This window comes from Oryctolagus cuniculus, chromosome 5, assembly GCF_964237555.1.
Source record: "Oryctolagus cuniculus chromosome 5, mOryCun1.1, whole genome shotgun sequence".
NCBI lineage: Eukaryota > Metazoa > Chordata > Mammalia > Lagomorpha > Leporidae > Oryctolagus > Oryctolagus cuniculus.
In genome coordinates, this window is record NC_091436.1 from 90740975 (window position 1) to 90763918 (window position 22944).

Consider the following 22944-nt stretch of genomic DNA (forward strand, 5'->3'; position numbering starts at 1 on the left):
CTTCTGAAAAACTGGCTGTTATGTGTTTATTTTTCTGTGATAATGATACAATATCCTTATACACAAGTTATTGTAAACAATATTTCAAAGACTAGGTGAAGGGTGAATGTAAGAATATCATACCAAGGTCCAGCCTTGTGGTGTAGTAGGTTAAGCCTCTGCCTATGGCACCAGCATCCCATATGAACACCAGTTCATGTCTCAGCTGCATCTCTTCTGATCCAGCTCTTTGCTATGGCCTGAGAGGTCAGTGAAGGATGGCTCAAGTGCTTGGGCCCCAGCACCTGTGTGGAAAATCCAGAAGAAGCACAGCTCTGGCCATTGTGGCCATGTGGGGAGTGAACCAGTGAATGGAAGACCTCTCTGTGTCTCTCCCTCTCTCTGTAACTCTACCTCTCAAATAAATAAATAAATAATCTTTAAAACAAGGCCAGCACCGCGGCTCACTAGGCTAATCCTCCGCCTGTGGTGCCGGCACCGTGGCTTCTAGTCCCGGTTGGGGCACCAGATTCTGTCCCGGTTGCTCCTCTTCCAGTCCAGCTCTCTGGTGTGGTCCAGGAAGACAGTGGAGGATGGCCCAAGTGCTTGGGTCCTGCATCCGCATGGGAGACCAAGAGGAAGCACCTGGCTCCTGGCTTTGGATCGGTGTGGCGTGTCGGCTGCAGCGCACTGGCCGTAGCGGCCATTTGGGGGTGAACTAATGGAAGGAAGACCTTTCTCTCTCTCTAACTCTGCCTGTCCAAAAAAAAGAGTATCATACTGAAGATGAAGTAATATGCATCGCATCACACAACTGTTTCTTCTCTATGCTCTTCCTTAGGTGATTGCTTCCATTTCCTATGTATTTGAAGCATTTTATGTTGATGAATCCCCCCTCTTTTTTTTTTTTTTTTTTTTTTGACAGACAGAGTGGACAGTGAGAGAGAGAGACAGAGAGAAAGGTCTTCCTTTGCCGTTGGTTCACCCTCCAATGGCCGCCGCGGCCGGTGCACTGTGGCCAGCGCACGGCGCTGATCAGAAGGCAGGAGCCAGGTGTTTCTCCTGGTCTCCCATGGGGTGCAGGGCCCAAGCACTTGGGCCATCCTCCACTGCCTTCCCGGGCCACAGTAGAGAGCTGGCCTGGAAGAGGGGCAACTGGGACAGAATCCGGCGCCCCAACCAGGACTAGAACCCTGTGTGCCGGCGCCGCAAGGCGGAGGATTAGCCTAGTGAGCCACGGCGCCGGCCCGAATCCCCTCTCCAATTACATTTTTGATCACTATTAACAAATGCACACAGCACAATATAATTCTTGTATATGCTTACCTAGATGCATAAAAATTAAAAGAAAATATTATGAAACAACACAATGGCCTCTAATATCTATGGTTCATTGTCATTGACTTACATAGATGGTCAAGACTATTATAGCAGCTATATAACTCTGATGGATCTGACATACAGTTTGGAAAACAGTGGTCAAATTCTGTTCTAATCATAAATCCAGGTATCTCATATCACTCACATATCATAGAAATCTATGTACTGATCTCCTGCCTTATGTTTTCTCCTTTTCAATTGCCTATTCCACACAGCAGCAAGAAGTATCTCAAAATATGTGAAATCATGTCACTTTCCTGCTCAAAACATTCAGCATTTCTTTCTCTAATAACAAAATTCCAACTTATTACCACAGTCCATGTGATGTGACCCTTGACTTTCCCTGCAGCCTAATCTCATGCCACCTCTTCCTTCCTCAATAGGCTCTGGCTGCACAGAACTTATTTCAGTTCCTCCAGAACACCACATTCTTTTTTGCCTGTGTATATACATAGTGCTCCTTCTCACAAAAACACTCTTTTCTCAACTTCTCATGGTTAGGTGCTGTTACCTTTTAGTCCTTATCTTCTCCACAGGGAGGATGTTTTCTGGCTACCCTACTTTAAGCTGATCATTCTTTATTATCTATTTTATCTCATTGTTGGAACACTTACTATAATTGATGAGGAAAAAATATGGTAGCCTAGAAACTTTAGCCAAGCAATCAGCAGCAGTGGGTGGTGGGAGAAAACCCACAGCAGGAGATAGTGTAGCCTTACAGGGCTGCAATGGGTTCATCTTGGGATCAAGAACCTAGATTTTGGAAATATGATTTCATGTAATAAGCCATGCTTTTAATTACTGTATTTTCATTTTTGTTTAGCATGGAATCACATTAATTTTGAAATTTCTACATGTCTTTACTTTTAGAAGGATGAAGGATCACTATGTTCCTTAAGTTATATTTATCAAATGCATGAAGTTTGTATACCTTAAATAAAAGGTTTCTTTGGGAAAAGAGAAAAAAGAAAAAAGATGAAGGAGTAGAGCATTTGGTACATGTAGGACAACAATTTAAAGAGGGAGACTGCTGAGTCCCAGAATTAGTGGTGACAGTAGTAATCAAAGTGACATAACCCTTCAGAAAGACAGTGGTCAGGGGAGAGTCAGAGCCTGCTGGTCGGGCCAGCTCTCTCCAGTTGGGGGTTCTCTTTAAGATCTCTTCTTGATTCAAAACTTAATTAGAGGGTTGCTGTGGTGTTTCCGCCTTTGAAACATCCCTTCTCCAGCTCTGGAAGCCCTCTCTGCCAGGGGATCATGGACAACTTGCTGGCTTTGCATATGGGCATAACTTTTAAAGGGGCCTGAGAGCCTCTTTGTTTCAGGGATTAAAGGACCCTGTTTCTGCTCCAGCAGTTCCAGATTTACAAGCAGATCAATGGATGCCCCTTACCAGCAGTCAGCTGAAGGAAGCAGATGCAGGAAATAACTGTTTTTGAGTTCAGATGGGACTTCAAATCAGCCAACTCTGCTTTCACCTTAAGGTGAGTGCCAGATTGATCACATCGTTTGATCCTACACAGGCCAGGTGCCAAGGAGGAGAGCCATCCATGTCTGGGCCCTCCCTCTACTTTTGCTGGCCTCCAACCCTAAGCGTTCAGTTCTACTCTGGCTCCTAGGAAGAATGAGCTGGTGTGCAGTGCCTACAAAGTGTCAAGCATGCTGTAAGGCATATTTAGCATGTTCTAAGGCATTCTCTAAGGCATATTTACTTGCCGTAAGGCATATTTAGCATGCTCTAAGGAATATCCACATATTTACATTCATTTTTTTACTGCCCAGTCTGCTATCCCAGCCTGGCTCTCTGTCACAATCTTGTGTTGATCCCCTCTCAGCCTGGTGCTAGAGGAATACTTCCCCAAAGCTATGACATGAATGCATGTGTTCTGTGGGTGTTGTTCCCAGGGGTTCCTATCTTTTTGGTTCCCTATAATTGTCCAACAAAGATTTGTATTGACTATTTTATTGTTTATGTTTTCCTGAGTCTGAACTTTGAAGAACTTCCTATGACCACATGAAATAAAGTATGGTTGCATTAAAAGAAGTAGTTGTTAGCGGTTCTCATAGGAAAAATCACTTTCAAAAATGAGGAAAAAATATCCATCCCTGGGGTTTCTGCATCCAATCCTCTGCCTCATGATTTAATCACTTCAATTTAGAATAATGCACTCAGCTGTTTCCATGTCAGCCACTGACTTTTCCCAAGCAATGAATAATAAGGAAGTGTGGCATTAACTAAGGCGGCCTTGCCATGGGTCAAAGGAACACAGACAGCTGATCTCTAGCGCCTGTGGACCTTTGGAACAAACCCAGTTTCTTAGAGCCAAGTTGCTTTCAATCACAATTTATTAAAAACAAAATGAACTGGTTATTTTAGGGTTAGTATATGTTATTACCTAATTTTTGATTGATCGATTATAGTTTGTGAGGTTTTACAATAGAAGTCTTCTTTTTAAAGAAATATCTGATTCTGGAACAGTGCAACTCATACAAAATGTAGGAAACCAGTGGGAGTTTAACAACCCTTATAGAATTACAAAGATGATATTCTGACAGTGAGAGCAGTAACACAAAAAAAGACCTCACCTGGCAAGATATAGCAGGCCACTGCCTGCAGGGGTTAGCTAACCCAGGAACTTGACTCATGTAATTGGATAAAGTGATCTAACACATATGCTGAACCAACTTATCTGCTAATGATATAATATTTGGTATGTTCTACTTCATTGTAATCAAAGTTCAGCTTTCCAATACAAATATACTAACATACCTTGTGCATATTTATTAACCAAAAATGATTAAACACTCACACAACAAAACAAAGTAGCATCAGCCCTAAATGAAAGCAAAATGGACTGGGGCCAAAGATGAGGGGAACATTATGGCTGGAGACAAAGTCATCACAAGAGACTGAAACTGCAGGTCCCTGAGTTTAAAATAACCACGGTGCTCTTTAGTGAGATACCACATCTGTCTATAGGCTTTGGGGGGAACTTACATTTCAATTTTACCAAATGAATATTGATGGTCAGTGCTTTCAACTAGGTGTGCAAAAGCTTTTATTCATAAGTAAAATAGACAGTGTGGTGGTACCTCTGCGGGTATATGAGTATTGAATGGAATCTTCATATACTTCATTTCTGCTCTAACTGAACAAGGCCACTAGTTGTATACACTTTGGTGTTTTGAGGCTTTCATGGGAATGAACCAAAAAACAGAATTTGGCACAGTGGGTAGATGAACACCACACAGTATAGGTTTTTGAAGCACTAAAAGGTTTTAAAATAGACTGTCCTTTTGTCCTCATATTAGTTTTCAGACCACATACTTTGATTTTTAATGTGGGATATACTGCCATTATATTTAAATGTCCTCAGAATACAAGTATAATAAAGACGAAAGTCTTAATCAAAATGTGTATATGTTTATCATTATGGAACTTGAGTAATTAGTAATGCAACATCCTCATAAAAATATGTAACATGTTCTTAATCTGCATCTTCTGTATTAGAGGGCAATTTGAAATTAAAAATGTATTAGTCTTCAAATGTCAATTGATTAAATATCAGAATATTGGTGAAGCTTCTGAAGTATTTTTGGAACTATACAGAGAAAAGTGTAAAATCTGGAATAAAATCCCATTAGTGATATGTAAGTGGAGTTTCAGAAAAATGAGTCATCAAATGATCATTAGAAACTTTTAGAATATTTACAAAAACTTTAAAGCTGACCATTTTCAAACTGAAAATGTTATCCTCCTAAGAGACTTGTATGAGACACACAGAAGATATTTAGTGTATTTAATCTAGATTACTTGCTGAGTGAGTTCTAGATCACCATAGTGACCAGGCTTAAATGATTTATAAAAGGTGACTATTGTAGTGGCTGATGGCACTAGATTGATTCAACATGCATTTAACTGTATTGAGGAATAGGAAATGAGAAAGGAAGTAGGAAAGAACAAAGAACCTGGTTAGGAAAAATGAAGATAAATAAAAGCCCATGTGTGTAAACACATGCTAACCTTCCAATGCACCTGTGTTGTTCACCAGCCCTTACTATGGTTCAGCTCACATTATATTACAGTTTAAGGGGACAAAAATCTATGGTTACTCATGCTTTAGTGCAGTAAAAAATACAGTTTGTGGGGCCAATGTTGTGGCATAGTGGATAAACTCACAGTCTGCAACTCTGGCATCCCATATGGGTATCTGTTCATATCCCAGTTGCTCTACCACTTCCAATCTACCTCTCTGCTAATGACCTGGGAGAAGCAGCAGAAGATGGCCCAAGTATTTGGGTCCCTGCTACCAATATGGGAGAAATGTATGAAGCTTCTGGCTTTATCTTGGCCCAGCACTGACTATTGTGGTCATCTGAACAGTAAATCAATAAATGGAAGATCCCTCTCCCTGTCTCTCCATTCTCTCTCTGTGATTCTGACTTTCAAAATAAATAAATCTTTAAAAACAATAAAAATAAAGTGCAGCTTATAAAGTATAGTTAATTTGATCAATACAGGCATTCAAAATCTATAATACAAGTTCTAGAGTAAATGTTTTGATCAAATTGGTCTTTAATTAAATTTAGAAGACAACTAACATTTCCATTTTACTCTGTTAAAAACAAGACGTTTAACCAGACATCTGGCTGTTAAATATCATGTAGATAAAATATCTAAGTAATTAGTTTGATTTTCAATTTTTTAATTAAAATGATTACTATCTTTAGACACAAAGTAGATTAAGAATTAGTCATGTTAATTCAATTTCTTTGATTTATGAAGAAAATGTGACTCAAAATAATGGTCTACCCAATATGCAAAGGGTAATTACTTTCATTCAAGACTATTTTTACATGTCTGTACTTGTTCTAGAGTTATAATATATAAAATAAATGCATTGCAATGTATTAAATAAATATGATTAAAATACTACATTATGTTATAATAATATTTAAATATAAATACAGTTTATTAGTGTTGTGTTTTTATGCTTTCTGATGTTTTTTAAAAAGTGAATTGGAGGGGTCAGTGCTATGGCATAGTCGGTAAAGTGGCTGCCTGCAGTGCTGGCATCCCATATAGGCACTGGTTTGAGTCCTGGCACTTCTGATTCAGCTCTCTGCTACGGCCTGGGAAAGCAGTAGAAGATGGCTCAGGTCTTTGGCCCCCTTGCACCCACGTGGAAGACCCAGAAGAAGCTACTGACTCCTGGCTTCATATTGGCTTTGCTCTGGTGGGTTGTGGCCATCTGAGGAGAGAACCAGTGGATGGAAGACCTCTTTCTCTCTCTCTCTCTCTCTCTCTCTCTCTCTGCCTCTGCCTCTGTCTCTCTGTATCTCTGCCTTTCAAATAAACAAATGAATAAATCCTTAAAAAAAAAAAGTGAGTTGGAAGTACCTTATTCTAAACTACTCTGAGCATGGAATAGACTCAATTTCCAGGTGTTTCCAGGCTTCAGGGGTGAACAAAGTTCCTGTCTCATGTCTGAGTACTTTGACCTTTTCAGTAAGTCGTGTAATCCACAGATACCACACTGATAATGTTCCAAGACATGCCAGGAGTAGAAGAGTAGAAGACATTAGATAAGTTCTAAGTTTTGCAAGAAACATTTATTTTATAACAGACAGCTAAGCCATTTATTTCTGATTAATGTGAGGACACTAAACTACTCTTTATAGAAAACTCACAATAAATAGGTGAAGGAGTATGTGGTTGCTGAATTAATGTTAATGCATTTTTAAAATTCTTCAGAATTTCAAATGAAATCATGGAGAAACCATGAGATAAATCACCCCAGGTACCATATTTTATCTAATATTCTAACATGATTTTATGGTAAGAAAAATTAAGAATGCCACTTCTTGTATGCTACTCAATTACTTTCTTAAATACTTAATTTCAAAACCTAGAGTACAAATCTTCTATCCCCCTTTAGTGGTAGCAACCACTTGTCTAGACTTCGGATACTCAGTGTTTTTAAACATGAGTCAATCCAAACTCTCTTTTAATTCCCAGTACTCTTACTAAAGTCAGAGATTATTAGAAACCAATATTTTCCAATTAGAAACTTCCATGGTTCAAATGTCAATAATTTTTATATATTTTTTCTTCTCCACATCTTCTCAACTAAAGCCTATTCACTAGCATCTTGAAGCTTTTCTGTTTAATAGACTGCTAAATTTGAATTTTTATATCACATTGCTGGAATAAATTCTTAAGTCTTTGAGTAACATCATACCCTGTAGAGTGTCTACAGGTAATTTTTTTATCCTCCCAGAATTTAAAGATCCCAGGATTTCCAAGGGGGTCATATGTCTCTCTCCAAGGTCTGGTTTGTAGAATTTTTTTAAAAATTGATTCTTTTTTTTAACTTTTATTTAATGAATATAAATTTCCAAAGTACAGCTTATGGATTACAATGGCTTCCCCCCCATAACGTCCCTCCCACCCGCAACCCTCCCCTTTCCCACTCCCTCTCCCCTTCCATTCACATCAAGATTCATTTTCGATTCTCTTTATATACAGAAGATCAGTTTAGCATACATTAAGTAAAGATTTCAACAGTTTGCTCCCACACAGAAACATAAAGTGAAAAATACTGTCTGAGTACTAGTTATAGCATTAAATCTCAATGTACAGCACACTAAGGACAGAGATCCTACATGAGGAGTAAGTGCACAGTGACTCCTGTTGTTGACTTAACAAATTGACACTCTTGTTTATGGCCTCAGTAATCACCCTAGGCTCTTGTCATGAGCTGCCAAGGCCCTGGAAGCCCCCTGAGTTCACTGACCCTGATCATATTTAGACAAGGCCATGGTCAAAGTGGAAGTTCTTTCTTCCCTTCAGAGAAAGGTACCTCCTTCTTTGATAACCTGTTCTTTCCACTGGGATTTCACTCGTGGAGATCTTTCATTTAGGTTTTTTTTTTTTTTTTTTTTTTTTTTTTTTTTTTTTTTTTTTTTTTTTTTTTTCCCCAGAGTGTCTTGGCTTTCCATGCCTGAAATACTCTCATGGGCTTTTCAGCCGGATCCGCATGCCTTAAGGGCTGATTCTGAGGCCAGAGTGCTGTTTAGGACATCTGCCATTCTATGGGTCTGCTGTGTATCTCACTTCCCATGTTGGATTCTTAAAAATTGTTCATCATCCTAGGAGCTTCAAGGAAAAAACTTTTGTTTAATATTATTTGTTGTATTCAGTTTTTCAGACTTTCTAATATAATCTTTTTTTTTGGTTGCCTACCATATTCATAATTTCATGAAAATAACATTAATTGTACTATTTAACTTGTTAGTTCTTTGTTTTGTAGCAGATAATTTTGAGTTAATAGGAAAAGACCTTAAAAACAAGGTGATGAGGGCAGGTGTTTGATCTAGAAGTTAAACATTTGATTGGGACACCTGCACCATATATTTAAGTGGCTTAAGATTCCAGCTTTCTGTTAATGTGTACCCTGAGAAGCAATTGAGTCCCTGCTCCCTATGTGGGAGAGCTGGATTGTGTTCCTGGTTCCAGCTCTCCCTGCTTCAGTCCAGATCATTGGCAGCATCAGGAGAGTGAACCAACAGGTGGGCACTCTGTTCTGGCTATCTGTCTCTCTTTCAAACAACAAAAAAAATTTTTAAATGACACTAGATAAATGGGAAAACACTAGTTTGAAGTATCTCTGAAATTTTTAAAGCTCATGTGAAAATGAATTATCAGTGGCCAGCAAATGTACCCACATCAGTACAAGGTAAGAATTGCCTTGAAAATACACTAAGATGATCTGGATATATTCATAAAAGAGAACCTTATTTTTCACAAGCTACACAAACATTCTGGGCCAAGTTCCTTTTAGAAAAGAGGAATAATTTATTATATTCCCCCTTAGTATCCTTCACAAAACTTCACAATTTCCACAAAGTAAATATAAATATTTTCACTAGGGCATTTCATCTTCTAGCACAAATTTACAGAAGCAAAAATTTGTAAACCCACTATTGCAATTTAGTTATGCATATTTTGTGGCCTTTGAAAACAGGTATGTATTTCTAGTTTACATTTTACCAAATGAATAAAACTTTTGAATGTCTCTTTAGTTTGGAAAGCAGTCTGGTCTGTGGGACTTACAACATTGATTTAAACGGCAAAAATTTCACATAGATGTCAAAACAGGAAGGACTTCTGGCATAACAGGTACTGATAACAGCACAATAAAATGAATACTGGCTAGTCTTTCTGATGAAGAATTCTACTAAAGGACATCCCTATACAAAGTTTTATTTTAAGAGTGTTGATGCAGGTTTGTACAACCCTATTTGTAGCTTACATATTGAATTTCCTCACTGATTTGTGACTGTGAATGGAATTATTTTATGTGGCCATATACTTCAAATAAATACACTTAAAATAACTGGGAAAGTACAAGATGCTCAACAGTATAGTACTGATCCATTATACGATATTCAGAGGTGAGAATGTAGCCTACACATTTGACCCCATGTGTAGTCAGAGGATCCCTTTATGCTCAACTACTTGTTCCTGATCACTTGAAGTCACTCGTGCAGATGTAGTAAACTGTTTTCAAGAGGAAAGAGTGATGCACCTTGATGAGGACAATTGAATTTAACTAACTTCTTCATAACTAGCTGTATACATAGTGAGAAAATCACCAAAACTTGTTTCATCTTGAAATTTATAACTGAATACTGGCAAGAACAGTTTTGAAGATAAAGTGAGATACTACAGGAAAAAAAGTGTTGAGATACTTAAAACTATTATTTCAACCTGTCAATTAGTAATAATTTGTAAGGAATAGGTTGAACCATTATTCCCAAACTAACCTAGAAGTTTATGACTTGGGGTGCTTCTGGTTCTTGATAGGCTCTGAGTAAACATTTGCTATTTCCTTGAAAAAACATGGGAAAAGTCATTTTGTCAAGCCCTAATTCCTTATGAAAACATGTAATTTCATTTTCAAGTGTTTTTTAATTTTTAGATGAAGCACTGTGATCAGCTGGTGCTCTATCAACACTAACTGGACAATGGGCATATCTTCAGTTTATTGTGAAATGAAGATACCTGTGTGTGCAAACCTGACAAGGAGGTACTCAGTGGTCTCAGGAATCATCAGGATTTGTCTTTGAAGGTTTCAAACAGTGGTGGTGGGAATTGCCTCAAACTCCTAATATGGCCACTGCTCTGCCTGTATGCATGCTGCTTCTGCAGGGTCATGCCACATTTCGTGGGAAGGATCAAACAGCAGAAGGGGTAGTAGGTGGAAAATCAAAGAGATAAAGGAAAGGGTTGGCATAAAAAAAGCAAGAAAGGAACACAAACATGAAGGAGATTGGCTAGTGCACTGGGTGAGAGGGAAGTAGTAGGTTTACTGGCAGTGTTCTCTGCTCTCCTCTATGTCCCCTTCAGCATGAATTTGGGAAAATAATTTCAAGCTCCTTTGCTTCTTATATTCTGAAATTCCCATGTTTGAGAAGACAGGAAGCAAACAGTGCAACAAAGGAAAGAGAGCATCATTGCTAAGTGACTTTGTGGCAGTCTTCAAACCTACTGCTGTGGTTCAGTGTGTGTGGGTTTCCTGAAAACTCTTGGTGAGCATATTGTCTAGCTCTCCACTCATTGCTGGGAGGGTCATTCAAAGCTCCCACTAGCTCCGTCAGGCTATTGTTCATTCTGGTTTTCAACTCTTGCAGGATAGAATGCCCTGGCCTGTGCAGCTATGACAAATGTGAACATCCAGAATTTGGAAAGGAAGAAGCAGTAGAGTATGGTTGCAGTCCAAAGGGAAGACTAAAAGGAATATGTAAAGATAGAGACTCCCAGAACATAAGGGGCCCAACACTGCAGGTCCAAATCAAGGTTCTGCTGCTTCTCGAAATTACTTACCCTCTTACTCCTTATGTTTATTTTTGGAAAATATATAAAGTTCTGTTTTTTAAGAAAGTTCAAAAGAAGTAATGTATAAAAATACTGAGAACACTGGCTGGTACATAATAACAACCTTAATAATAGTAACCCTCTTAAAAGCCAATACCAAATTTCTTCTTGTTAATTCTTATTTCAGTATGGATTATAACTTTTCAATCAAGATCATGTTTCTCTCAAAAATGTAAATAAGGCTTTCCTTTAAAAATTTTAAATAAAGATTCTTAGCTCCCTCAGAAATTAATCTATATTTAGACTGTCTGTATTTCAGTTTTGTGGTGGTCCTAACTTCAACTCCTGGTATGACATTGTCACTTTTTTCTTTTAAATGTGAACAAGAAAATTACTTACCAGTGAGGTTCAGGAGCTAAAGCATGAAAACCAAAGCAATCCTGTACTTCAATTTAAGAGTAACTACGCTGAAAAAGTTCCTGGCTGTGAATGTATTTGGAATTTACAACTGGATAATTATTTTGGAATTTACAACTGGATAATTATTTTGTTATCTAGAAAAAATGTTAATGCTGGCAATTGCAAATTTGCAATTTTATGTAAGGACGAATGTTTTTCCCCCGAGTGTAAATATTACCTTTCAGTAGGACAAGAAAAAAGAGGGACAATGAACAACATTGTCATTCAACAGTATGTAACAAGAGGCAGCTATGAATCGAACACATATTGATCCAAGGACTAAATTGTCCACCAAGGCACTGTCAAGCATAAGACGTCCTGAGTGCCGTAGTACAGGAGTCAGCAGGGTCTGGGTTATGGCTGGGAAGTGGAGAATGCTTAAGTGAAAGGTTTGGGGAAGTGCCAGCCACAAGTCCTGGAGGGGGGGGGGGGGCGCGGATGAGTCCTGCCCCAGGGCTGCTCAGAGGCTCCCTTCTCAGGTTCGGTAGAGTGTGACAGCATGCCCTCAATGTCCAGATTCATCTTCTGCTTCCACCTCTCAGTCATGGCCTGCATGCTAGGGAGAGGCCATGGGAGCAAGGGCAGCCTCAGCTTGGGAGAGGGTATCCACTTGGAGAAAGGGGTGGAGGGTTGTAGTAGCTGCTGTCAGGAAAGCGCGAAGTGGGGTTGGGCACGTGTGTGTCAGAACCACCTGGCAGCTTACTAGATCCACAGAATAAGATCCTGGGATGGGCACAGCTTCTGCTTTTTATTTTTTTCATTTTTAACGGAAGGTTAAGTAACTTAGAAAATAACTACAGTGGGCATAAACACTTGATTTTTTCTAGTACGCTGCATCTAATAGATGATTTTTCTGGCCATGTTTTAAAAACGGGCAGAATTCACACTGGCCACCGAAGGGAGCCAATCTATATGGGCCTTTTCCCACTTTCAAAAAAAAAAAAAAAACGTTTTGCTATTTGTACTTACCTTGTCCTCCAGCGACAAGGTATTGACAAGCCGCAGACATCCCATGCTCAGCACTGACAGAGGTATCCCTGTGCAGACCGCTAAGCACTGGCAGGCCCAGAGATGCTCCGTAACTCCCTGCAACCCAAAAGCCTTCCTTCAGTGCACCAGCAAACTCACTGCTACCCATCCTTGCTCAAGCATTCTGCCTTTCTATGTCTCCCCCTCCGGGGAGCATGCTGACAGGGACCACAGGTGCCCACTCCTCAGGCGGCGAGGGCGGCTGAGGGGCCGCGGCCGGCACGGCTCTCCGTCCTGGGACGCAGCTCCGCAGGGCGCCGGCAGGGGGCGGCGGCGTCACGCCGCTGCCGGCGCCGCGGGGGAGAGTCCCGCACCTCACGCCCCGCAGCTTCGGAGGCTAATTCCGGGCTCCCACAACTTCAGGAGCGGCGGCCGGAGTTGCGCCGGCTTTGGGGGCAGGCGCGTTCGGCTGCCTCAGCGTTCTCCCCGCAGCCGCCTCTTCCTCAACCTCCCACAGCCTCTACGTGGAGAGCAAACCGCTGAAAGAGGCGGCGAGCGGCCGGCGGGCGCGGACCGAAGTAGAGAGCGCGGGGAGCAGTCTGCAAAGGTGGGGGAGCGGGTGTGCAGGGATAGCTTAGGAGAGCGACGCTAGCAGGGGAGCCTCTGAAACGTATTTTGCACGCCGCGCCACCTCCCACTGACATGTTCATTCACTGGAAATGAGCGCATCGGGGCGGGCTACGCCGAACGCGCTTCGCCGCCTCAGCTTTCCCGCCGCGGCGCGTCAGGCCCCGCTCGGCGGCGCTTTCGTCGCCCGGGCGGCCGCGCGCTCGCTGGGGCGCGCCCGGGGCTCGGCCACTGGCCGGCCGCTCGGGGACGCGCTCGGGCCCCGCCGCGCTCCGGGCCGCCCGCGGCCGCAGCCGGACGCACGTCCGCGAGCCGCAGCACCGCCCACCGCGTCTCCGCGGGCTCGCCGCGACTTCCCCGGCGCGTTCTGAGGTTTCGGGAATCGAAACCTAGTTGTCGGCCAGCCCGCCCCTCACGTAGGGGATCGGTTTGCGTGGGACGCGTGAACTCGCTGGCCCGCACGGGAACCGAGTTCGTTCACGGAGTGTAGACAGAGTTTCCAAGACGGCATCGCTCGATCCCCAGCGCGGCAGGGACGCGGTCCCGGGCGGGATTTCTCGCTTGGGATGTTTCTGTAGTTAGGCCATTCTAGTGGGATCCGGTGACATGGATTTAGTGGGATTCATGGCCTCTCAGTCCTCGGACAGGGCGTTTTAAGTGTCTCCTTGTTTGGAGGGGCAGGGGAGGGAAGGTGGGAGAAGAGGCTTGCGTGTGGCGTACGTAATTAGCATCTGTAGAAATACACGCACGAGCGCCCGCGTCCGGAAACCCGCACAGCGCCGCGGCCGGAGCCCCCGCATTGCTGGCCGTGGACACCCCGCGCTCCCAGCTGTGGACACCCCGCGCACGGCGCGGCGGCTGCTCCGCCGGACGCCGGGGCGGGCGAGCGGCGGCGAGCGGCGGCGGCGGGGGCGGCGCCCTATGCAGATGAGGAGGGTGTGGCGAGCGCGCAGCGCCGGGGCCCCGGAAGCGCGGAGAAGCCCGGTATAAAAAAAGTACTGAAGACGTTTCCCCCGCACAACTGCTAAAGCTCCAGAGACAGGAGCGTGTGCGGCGGCGGAGCGGGAGCCGCCACCTCCGGGACCACTGCAGCGGGGGCGGCAGCGGCGGCGGCGGCTCGGGCGGGGGCGAGGGGCGGGAGTGGCGGTGCAGGCGGCGGGGGTCTGGGAAGAACGAAATCCCAGCCGCTGCCGGCGGTGCGCTAGCAGCTCCGGGCAGTGTTGCCGCCTCGCGGTTCCTCGCTCGCTGCGCTCTTAGAAGGGGCGGCCGCCTCCAGGTGACACAGACGGGACTCTCGCTTGCGCTTTCCAGATGCATCAGAGATACTTTTGGTGCGGGGCTGCTGTGCGGGGCGCGGCGGGGCACTGCTGGGGCCAGCGGGGGGTGGGGTGCGTTGGGGTGGGGTGGGGAGGGTCTCCGGGCGAGCCGAGGAGGGGCTGCGCGCTCAGACCACGGCGGGCCACTGCCTGCCGCTGTCGCGCGTCCTCACCGTGCTCCTTTCTCCCCCACCCCCGCACCCCACTTGTTTCTCCTAGGACTGAGCAGGGCCCAGTGGCGCTCGGCGGGCACTACATGGCGGAGGGCGAAGGGTACTTTGCCATGGCCGAGGACGAGCTGCCCGGCGGTGCCTACATCCCGCTGGGCGGCGAGTTGGGCGGCGGCGACGGCGGCGGCGGGCACTGCTTGGACTACTGCGAGAGCCCCACGGCGCACTGCAACGTGCTGACCTGGGAGCAAGTGCAGCGGCTGGACGGCATCCTGAGCGAGACCATCCCGATCCACGGGCGCGGCAACTTCCCCACGCTCGAGCTGCAGCCCAGTCTGATTGTGAAGGTGGTGCGGCGGCGCCTGGCGGAGAAGCGCATCGGCGTCCGCGACGTGCGCCTCAACGGCTCGGCCGCCAGCCACGTCCTGCACCAGGACAGCGGCCTGGGCTACAAGGACCTGGACCTCATCTTCTGCGCCGACCTGCGCGGGGAAGAGGAGTTTCAGACTGTGAAAGACGTCGTGCTGGACTGCCTGTTGGACTTCTTGCCCGAAGGGGTGAACAAGGAGAAGATCACGCCGCTCACGCTCAAGGTAAAGCCGCCTCCGTCGCCGACGCGCTGGGGGCCTGGGGGCCTGGGGGCTGGAGCGGGGCGGCGGGTAGGAGGCAGGGCTGGGGGCCTGTGCGGGCGCCCTGGAATGACTTTCCTGGTGACTTTGCTTTTTTCCCGCGAGTAAACCAAGCTGCGTGGACGGCATTGCGTCTTTGCGTGTACTTGGGTGCTTCAGCGCCACCGCTCTTCTCGCTTCCTCCTCTGCGCCCCGGCGGCTTCCTTTTCCCCTGGGTTTTTGACCCTTGGCTCTTCTTGCTGGAACCTTGGGCCGGGTAGATTCCGATCGGTGGAGACTGAAACGGAGTCAGTTGTTTGTGATATAGTTGGGGAAGGAGCAGCCAGCAGCAGAACTGAGTCAGTGGGTTTCGTCTTGTACCGGAAAATGTGAATAGGTTGCCTAGCTGCCTTCAGCCGAGTCTGGGAATTAGGGACGTATCTGGTGGTGCTCCGTATTGGTTCGGTGCTAAGTGTTTAGTGCTACTGTCTTCTCCTCGCCCTCCGCTCTGGCTTACGGCACGTTTTATGTAATTAGTTAAAAATTGTCCGAGGAAGCGTCAGCCTTCCAGTGTCGGACTGTAGTTCGTGTCTGATTATAACTGCACAGTAACCCTGAAGGGACCCTCATGGGATGCTGATAACGGCCTGGGGGGGGGGGGGGGGAGGGAGTAGGGGGAAGGGAACGAGGTGTCTGGGGACGGGGGTGAGAGACTAACCACTGCGTGCTCTTCTGTGTCTGTGGAATATTACCTGGACGCCGTGTGGATATGGTGCCCATTAGACTATTTTCAAAAAAAAAAAAAAAATTGCAAAAGTCAGACATGACAACAGAGCCTCTTACTGCTGTGCTGCCTCTGCCAAAAGCCTCAAACTATTACTTCTAGTCTCTTTCCCAGACAGTGAAGCTACTCGTTAAATTTTTTTTCCTGTCTTCAGAAGACTGCTTAAGCCTGCAGGTAGTGTTTTGCTGAAACTTGACAAACAAAAGGAAAAGTGCAAAATTTATTCTCAGCAATGAAGAAGTTTTATTTATTTTATTGCTTTTTCTAGGTTTGCTCATTTTCTTGTTTTATCTTTTAAATTATAGGAAGCTTATGTGCAGAAAATGGTTAAAGTGTGCAATGACTCTGACCGATGGAGTCTTATATCCCTGTCAAACAACAGTGGCAAAAATGTGGAACTGAAATTTGTGGATTCCCTCCGGAGGCAGTTTGAATTCAGTGTAGATTCTTTTCAGATCAAATTAGACTCTCTTCTGCTCTTTTACGAATGTTCAGAGAATCCAATGACCGAAACATTTCACCCCACCATCATCGGTGAGAGTGTTTATGGTGATTTTCACGAAGCCTTTGATCACCTTTGTAACAAGATCATTGCCACCAGGAATCCCGAGGAGATCAGAGGAGGAGGCCTGCTTAAGTACTGCAACCTCTTAGTGAGGGGCTTCAGGCCCGCCTCTGATGAGATCAAGACCCTCCAGAGGTACATGTGTTCCAGGTTTTTCATCGACTTCTCAGACATTGGAGAACAGCAGAGAAAACTGGAGTCCTATCTGCAGAACCACTTCGTGGGCTTGGAAGACCGCAAGTACGACTATCTCATGACCCTTCACGGAGTGGTGAATGAGAGCACAGTGTGCCTAATGGGACATGAGAGAAGACAGACTTTAAATCTTATCACAATGCTGGCTATCCGGGTGCTAGCTGACCAGAACGTCATCCCTAATGTGGCTAATGTCACTTGCTATTACCAGCCGGCCCCCTATGTAGCAGATGCCAACTTCAGCAATTACTACATTGCACAGGTTCAGCCAGTATTCACATGCCAGCAACAGACATATTCTACTTGGCTGCCCTGCAATTAAGAATCATTTAAAAATGTCCCGTGGGGAAGCCATTTCAGACAAGATGGGGGGGAAAAAAGAAAAACAAACAAAAAGAATGACCCAGCCCTGATTAGGGATGTGTTTTGTGCAATGATGATATGCTCCAGGATTTAAGCTTGGCGAAGCTTGTGGATCTTTCTGTAGGTATGGGAGCATGATCTTGAAAGATCTCCCTTCCTGACCCTCCCTTTATCCTACCCAACTGGATTCTGTCTGAAACAAAAGAGACCTGTCATTAAAAGCAACCAGGTTCTCTTAAGATAACAAGAGAAAAAAATTGCTTGATGACAATATGGGTTTGCAGTAAGTGCTCCCATAGCTTTGCCATAGTGAAGACAAAAAGTGGAAAATTTCCTTTAAAGGTGAAAAATCTTGAAAGGGAAAATACAGAGGAAAAAAAGATCTCACCTCCACTTGTTTGTGAGTTCCAGAGTTCAGATAGTAACAGTACAGGAGGGAGGAGAACTCCGATGTTGGTGTTGCTATCTGAGTTTGTAGCAAGTGTTTCTGTTGTGCGAACAGAAAGGGCTTGCTCCAAATGAACAGTAGTAGGTTGGTGCAGTTCTCACAACAAACAGCAGAATTTAAGATGACACAATCCATTAATTCCAGCTGCGTGCATAGCTCGCATTTTTAAAATGTGAAAATGCAAGCAAAAACAGCTGGGGCAAAGAAAGTATGCTCAAGGACCAAAGATTTAACAGATAACAATACCCAAGTAGAAGAGGTATAGTAAAATATATGAAGAATACTATATTTGTTACACACCAATACACATCAAAGTGCCTGTTGCCTTCTGAAAATTTGAAGTGGAAAATTGTTTTATGGTTTAATGCTTATTTTATTTTATCAGGGACTCAAGAAGAAAATAAAACAACATATAAGCTTGTGAATGGTGGAGAAAATGCCCTATTTTTTTCTTGGCAAATACGTGTATAAAGTTGACATTGTTGGTGTGATATTATAGGTACGTGTGTATTTTATGTGTATATATACACGTATCGTGTGTATACACACAATACATTGACTATGATCTACAATAATGTATCAAATAGGAAATGTTTACTATATGTTTTTATGTTTTCAACAGGATGATATGAGATATGGGCATATTGCAATGATGAGTTAAAACCCACAACTAAAAAATTAAATGAAGGAGGAAAGCAAGTAATATATTTGATAGGAAGAACAGAGATTATACATTTTTAGTGATTTTTTTTTCTTTCCTTTTTTATGAGCCAGAGAATTCCACAAATGGGAGAATATTTGTTTGGCAGAGCACTCTTTATATATTGAACTGTCATTTTGACAGTTTGAACCCCCCCCCTTTTTAATTAATTGCATGCCTCCATGGTATATAATCTAGTGGATTATGAATCAGTGGTAGGCTACTTAAATTCCTAACTGCTAAAAAGAATTTCTGGTGATCTGAACACTACTTATTAATATTTAAATGAATTTTTTAATGAATGCATTCTGCATTTCTGGACCACTAGAATTTAGTAAATGTGAAATGACCCTTTTTAAAGAGTATTTGCACAATTGCTTAAAGTTTATATATGAGATATATATTATATATAATATTTTATAAAATCATGCCAATATGAAACTTCTTTGATCTGGTTGTCACACTGCATTTAAATATTTAGTACTGTAATTAAATCATCTCTCACTAAATCAAATCCAACTTTATTTTGTCTTCTCTGGGAGACCAGTATAGCTTTGTGAAATGAACTGGCATTACCATTACAGTTTGAGAATGGCTGATCCCCAAATTGCCCTTTCTTCTCGAACCTTAATTCCTCTAGACACTGGTCTCTGAAAATGCATTTGCTAAAAATTGAACCAACACATAAAACCTTCCATTTCTGTAGTGAAACAACCACACAATCCCCATCAACCCTAGTGGACGGCTGCTTCCTGTGAAAATTCCTCTGAATACTCAACAAGAAGATTTTTGTCATCAGTTAAAGAAGGACTGGGGGAGAAAATAGCATTCACCTGTTGGCGTGCAACCTGTTTGCTTGTTTGTTATCTCGGTATCTCTCAGATGTTCAGTGCTAGGTTAATCCAGGTGAACCTACCTGAACACATTTTGTACAGCTTTCTTTGAAACCTTAACAGAAACCTAATGAGTTTGCTGTCACAGCTTCCCTGTGAATTCTCTTAGAGCTGACACAGCCCTTGTGTTGCCATCCACTGTTTTCTGGGGAACTCTTCCTGCTCCCACTTTGGCTCAGACTCCTTCACTCTAGCCCTGGGTTGAAAAATTAATTGCAATGTACCAGGAAAGATTTAATTTACAGATTAAGCCTGATCCTCACCTATCAGAAGAAACGAGAGCTCTCTGCCTGTTTAGCTGTTTGGAAGTTTTCTAAATAAAACAAAAAAACAAACAACAGCAACAAAAAATCTAAGGCAATGCTCAGGAACACAGGAGCCACTGGTGACCAGCTTTCTTCTTATCCCGATTCTTGACAAATTAGCTGTTTACTATTTTAAAGAGTCTGGAGATCTCTGACTCTGACATTGCAACAACCTGCTGTTAATTTATCACACAGATTTTTGTAGGGAGGAGCCCTATTTGAAAATATACTTCTCATTTTTCTCAAATATTTATATTCATTTTTTGCTTACTTGAGGTTTGGTAGCTTAGTTGAAAGTGCCAGCACCTGGCGTTCAGTTAGACCAGGCTGTACTCAAAACTTGTCAGCATTTACTTTAATACGTATATAATTTATTTCTATTTTGTATGTACTTTAGTCTTGTGCGTATGTAGTTGAATGCACAGTGGAATATATGTCTCTCTTTGTGGATATGTGGCCTAAAAATTTGAATGTCTGGTGAGAGAGAGCCGTGTGTATAGGTCAGAGAAAAAGAATAGCTCTCAACTCCCTGTTAGTGCCTGTGATTTGTTTGCTTTCGTGTTTATCTGGCCTCGTGTGCTGTAACTTTAAAACGGGAAGATATTTTGTCTTCTGGAGGCTCTTCTAACCTGTCCAGTCAGGCATGTCAGAGAACACTCGCCTGCAACAGTTCCCTTTTAAAAGTTTACTTCGTTTGCAGTAAATTCAGCTGCCTGCAGAACTCCTACACCAAGGTGGACTTGTCCCTACCAGAAATGGAATCACAAGTAACTGCTCACTTTGACATTGGGTGGACTATTTTAACATGGTTCCAAAAGCTACAAGGATAGAAAATGATCTGTAACCCAAGCCAAGAAGGAAATGAAATGAAAAGTGAACATACTGTTTTTCCCACCCCTTTCTGTTTGCTTACCGTTGGTTGCTTTACTGTGCACAAAGTTGTTTTCCATGCAATACTTGTTAAATAAATATTGTGAACTATGTTGTAAATGAAATGTATTTTGTTGAAAGCTGTCAGCAGTTTAAAAATAAGCTTTTTTTGTTGAAGTGTGTTAGATGAAACCAAAAAGCCAAAAAAAAGTTCTTTCATATATAGCACCTATTTAAATATATTCATTCTTTAAGATTTCTTTTAGCATAGCTTTTTCAATGCTAAGAAAGAATCTCTATGTTATATTTTATGATAATGGCTTGCTAACAAAGTAAATGGTAAAAGTACATAGTGGAAGATGTCAAGGTAACTTGGCAAGACTTGCTGCAAAGCTTTGCAGAATGGAGGAGGCTCTGCCCGCTGGCTGTCTCTCCCTCCAACCTCGCTACATCCATTGTCTGCTCTGAAGCGTCCTGTTGCAGCAAGCCGCACTTTGGGTCACTCTTTGGGGATATTTTGACTATAGACTGTGTCACAGGCAGAAAAGGAGTTGATGGAAAATGGACTCTTAGAAACTGACATGTTTGGATCAGTGCTAGAGGGATCAGATTGTGAATTTTGTTTACAGCATCCAATATTTGGATTTTTTTTGTAAATAAAAAGAAGTTATTTTTTTCTATTGATTTGTGTCTGCTCTCTTTGATGTCTGTTGGCTAAAGACCAGATCGTCTGAATCACAACCTGACAAGGCAGTATGTGGAGAAGACCAGCCTTCAGCAACTTTCCAGTTGGAGCACAGGAAATGAAAACCTTCAGCTTGCCAGCCTGTCTCTGACCGGCTCTATTAGCTCCAAAAGAATCTAGTTAATAGAGGCCAAAAATATTTGCTGGGATATTAACTCAGCAGTGTGAAGTGAAAAGTCAGAGTTGTTTTGCACGGAGTGGAGACCCATGGCCACTGACTACAGGGCTCCAGTCACCTGAGTGGGCCTTGGCTTTCACATGGAGCCCAAGGGCTGGGATTCTGTCCCTGGTGGTTAAATGTATTTTCTGTCTGAGGTCTAAAGTACTATTCAGAGTGTCTAAGTTGGAGGTGAGGGGAATAAACAGCAGCAGGGGACGTACAAGGAAGAACAATCAAATCGAATATACTGTTTACACATGCACATGCTGGGTGCTAGGACATCTACCTTTTGGCTAACATTTAATGTAATTACACCTATTCAGATTGTGAGGGGCATACATTTATTAATTAAACTTTGCCTAATTTTGTAGATTTTCAAAATACTAGTCGCATGACAATTTAGTAGGCCTAGGCAACCATAGGACATACTTGAGGTTCTGAGAGCCATTTAAAGCTCAGATGTTAGATAGAATCAGTGTTCGACATTGTGCCTAGGAAAGAGCCACTCCTGGTATTACAAGCCAGCTTTCCTCACATACACATCATAAAAATACAAGGTGGTTATTTTGTTTGATAATAGTATTTGTCATTTCTTTTCTTTCCTTGTTGCAACCTCTTCATTCTTCGACAACCAGTCTCTCACATGTCTGTGGTCATCACATAAGTGTTTTTAAACAAGGGTTGAACAACAACAGTGTATATTAAGCTCCCCTTAGACTTAGATACACCCTGCCATTTCCAGTTGAATTACCAGGCTGCACCCAGCCAAGCCTCGAGAGAAGTAATCCACCCTTCCTCTCCTTAAGAACCTTGTTCCCTTTCAGTTCCTTTAATAAGAAAAAGAAAAGGCAAAAATTAATAGCCAAGAAGCAAAACCAAGGGAAATTAAAATCATTGTGTTTAAATGAAAGTATAAAATCATGAAATCCATCACATATTTTTGAAGCTATAATTTCCTCCTCAGAGCGTTGTTTGAAACCAATGATACAACAGTGCTTCAGTCTACCTGCAAGTGCACTCAAGTAGGAGAAGGGTATGAGAAATGCTAAGGTCACCGTGTTGGGGGTGGTGGTGTGGCACAGATGATTAAGATAATGCTTCTCATGCCAGCATCTCTTGTGGGAGCTCCGGTTCAAGTTCCGGCTGCTCCACAGCTGATAAAGCTTCCTGCTAATGTGCCTGGCAGGTACTTGGGCCCCTGCCACCAATATGTGAGGCCCAGATTGAGTTCTAGGCTCCTGGCTTTGGCCTGGCCCAGGTTCAGCCATTACAGCCATTTGATGAGTGAACCATCAGATAGTAGAGCGTTCTGTCTCTATCTCTGTCACTCAACCTTTGAAAGAATAAAAATAGTCCTTTATTAAAAAAAAAAGTCACAGTGGCTTTCACCTAACAGGACCCAGATCTTAATGTGTAATGTCATTCTCTAATGAAAGGAACCAGGGATCCTTAGAGAAGTAGCTGAATCTAGGGTTGGAGAAGTAAATAGATTAGAGGAATCTGGAACATGTGTAGGTTCAGAAAGCAA

At 43.1% G+C, this 22944-nt stretch overlaps 1 protein-coding gene and 1 long non-coding RNA gene across 4 annotated transcripts in view; one reads left to right on the forward strand and one right to left on the reverse strand.

Moving 5' to 3' along the window:
* Positions 1-12914, reverse strand: part of LOC127493011 (uncharacterized) — a 168068-nt gene extending 155154 nt beyond the window's left edge. The window contains exon 1 of one of the 2 annotated variants that reach the window (XR_011388638.1): positions 12668-12914. This is a non-coding gene — a long non-coding RNA (uncharacterized lncRNA). The remainder of the gene's footprint in view (positions 1-12667) is intronic. The other variant, XR_011388637.1, reaches the window with a different exon arrangement.
* A 1356-nt stretch (positions 12915-14270) lies between these two features.
* TENT5A (terminal nucleotidyltransferase 5A) lies at positions 14271-21195 on the forward strand. 2 transcript variants are annotated; one of them, XM_008263145.4, is made up of 3 exons: positions 14271-14570; positions 14830-15373; positions 16478-21195. In XM_008263145.4, the coding sequence occupies exons 2-3, from the start codon at positions 14867-14869 to the stop codon at positions 17252-17254; spliced, it is 1284 nt and encodes a 427-aa protein (XP_008261367.1). In that variant the 5' UTR covers positions 14271-14570; positions 14830-14866; the 3' UTR covers positions 17255-21195. The 2 variants fall into 2 exon arrangements, with proteins under 2 accessions (XP_008261367.1, XP_002714593.1); XM_002714547.5 differs by having other exon boundaries at positions 14452-14625.
* Positions 21196-22944: the final 1749 nt, after the last annotated feature.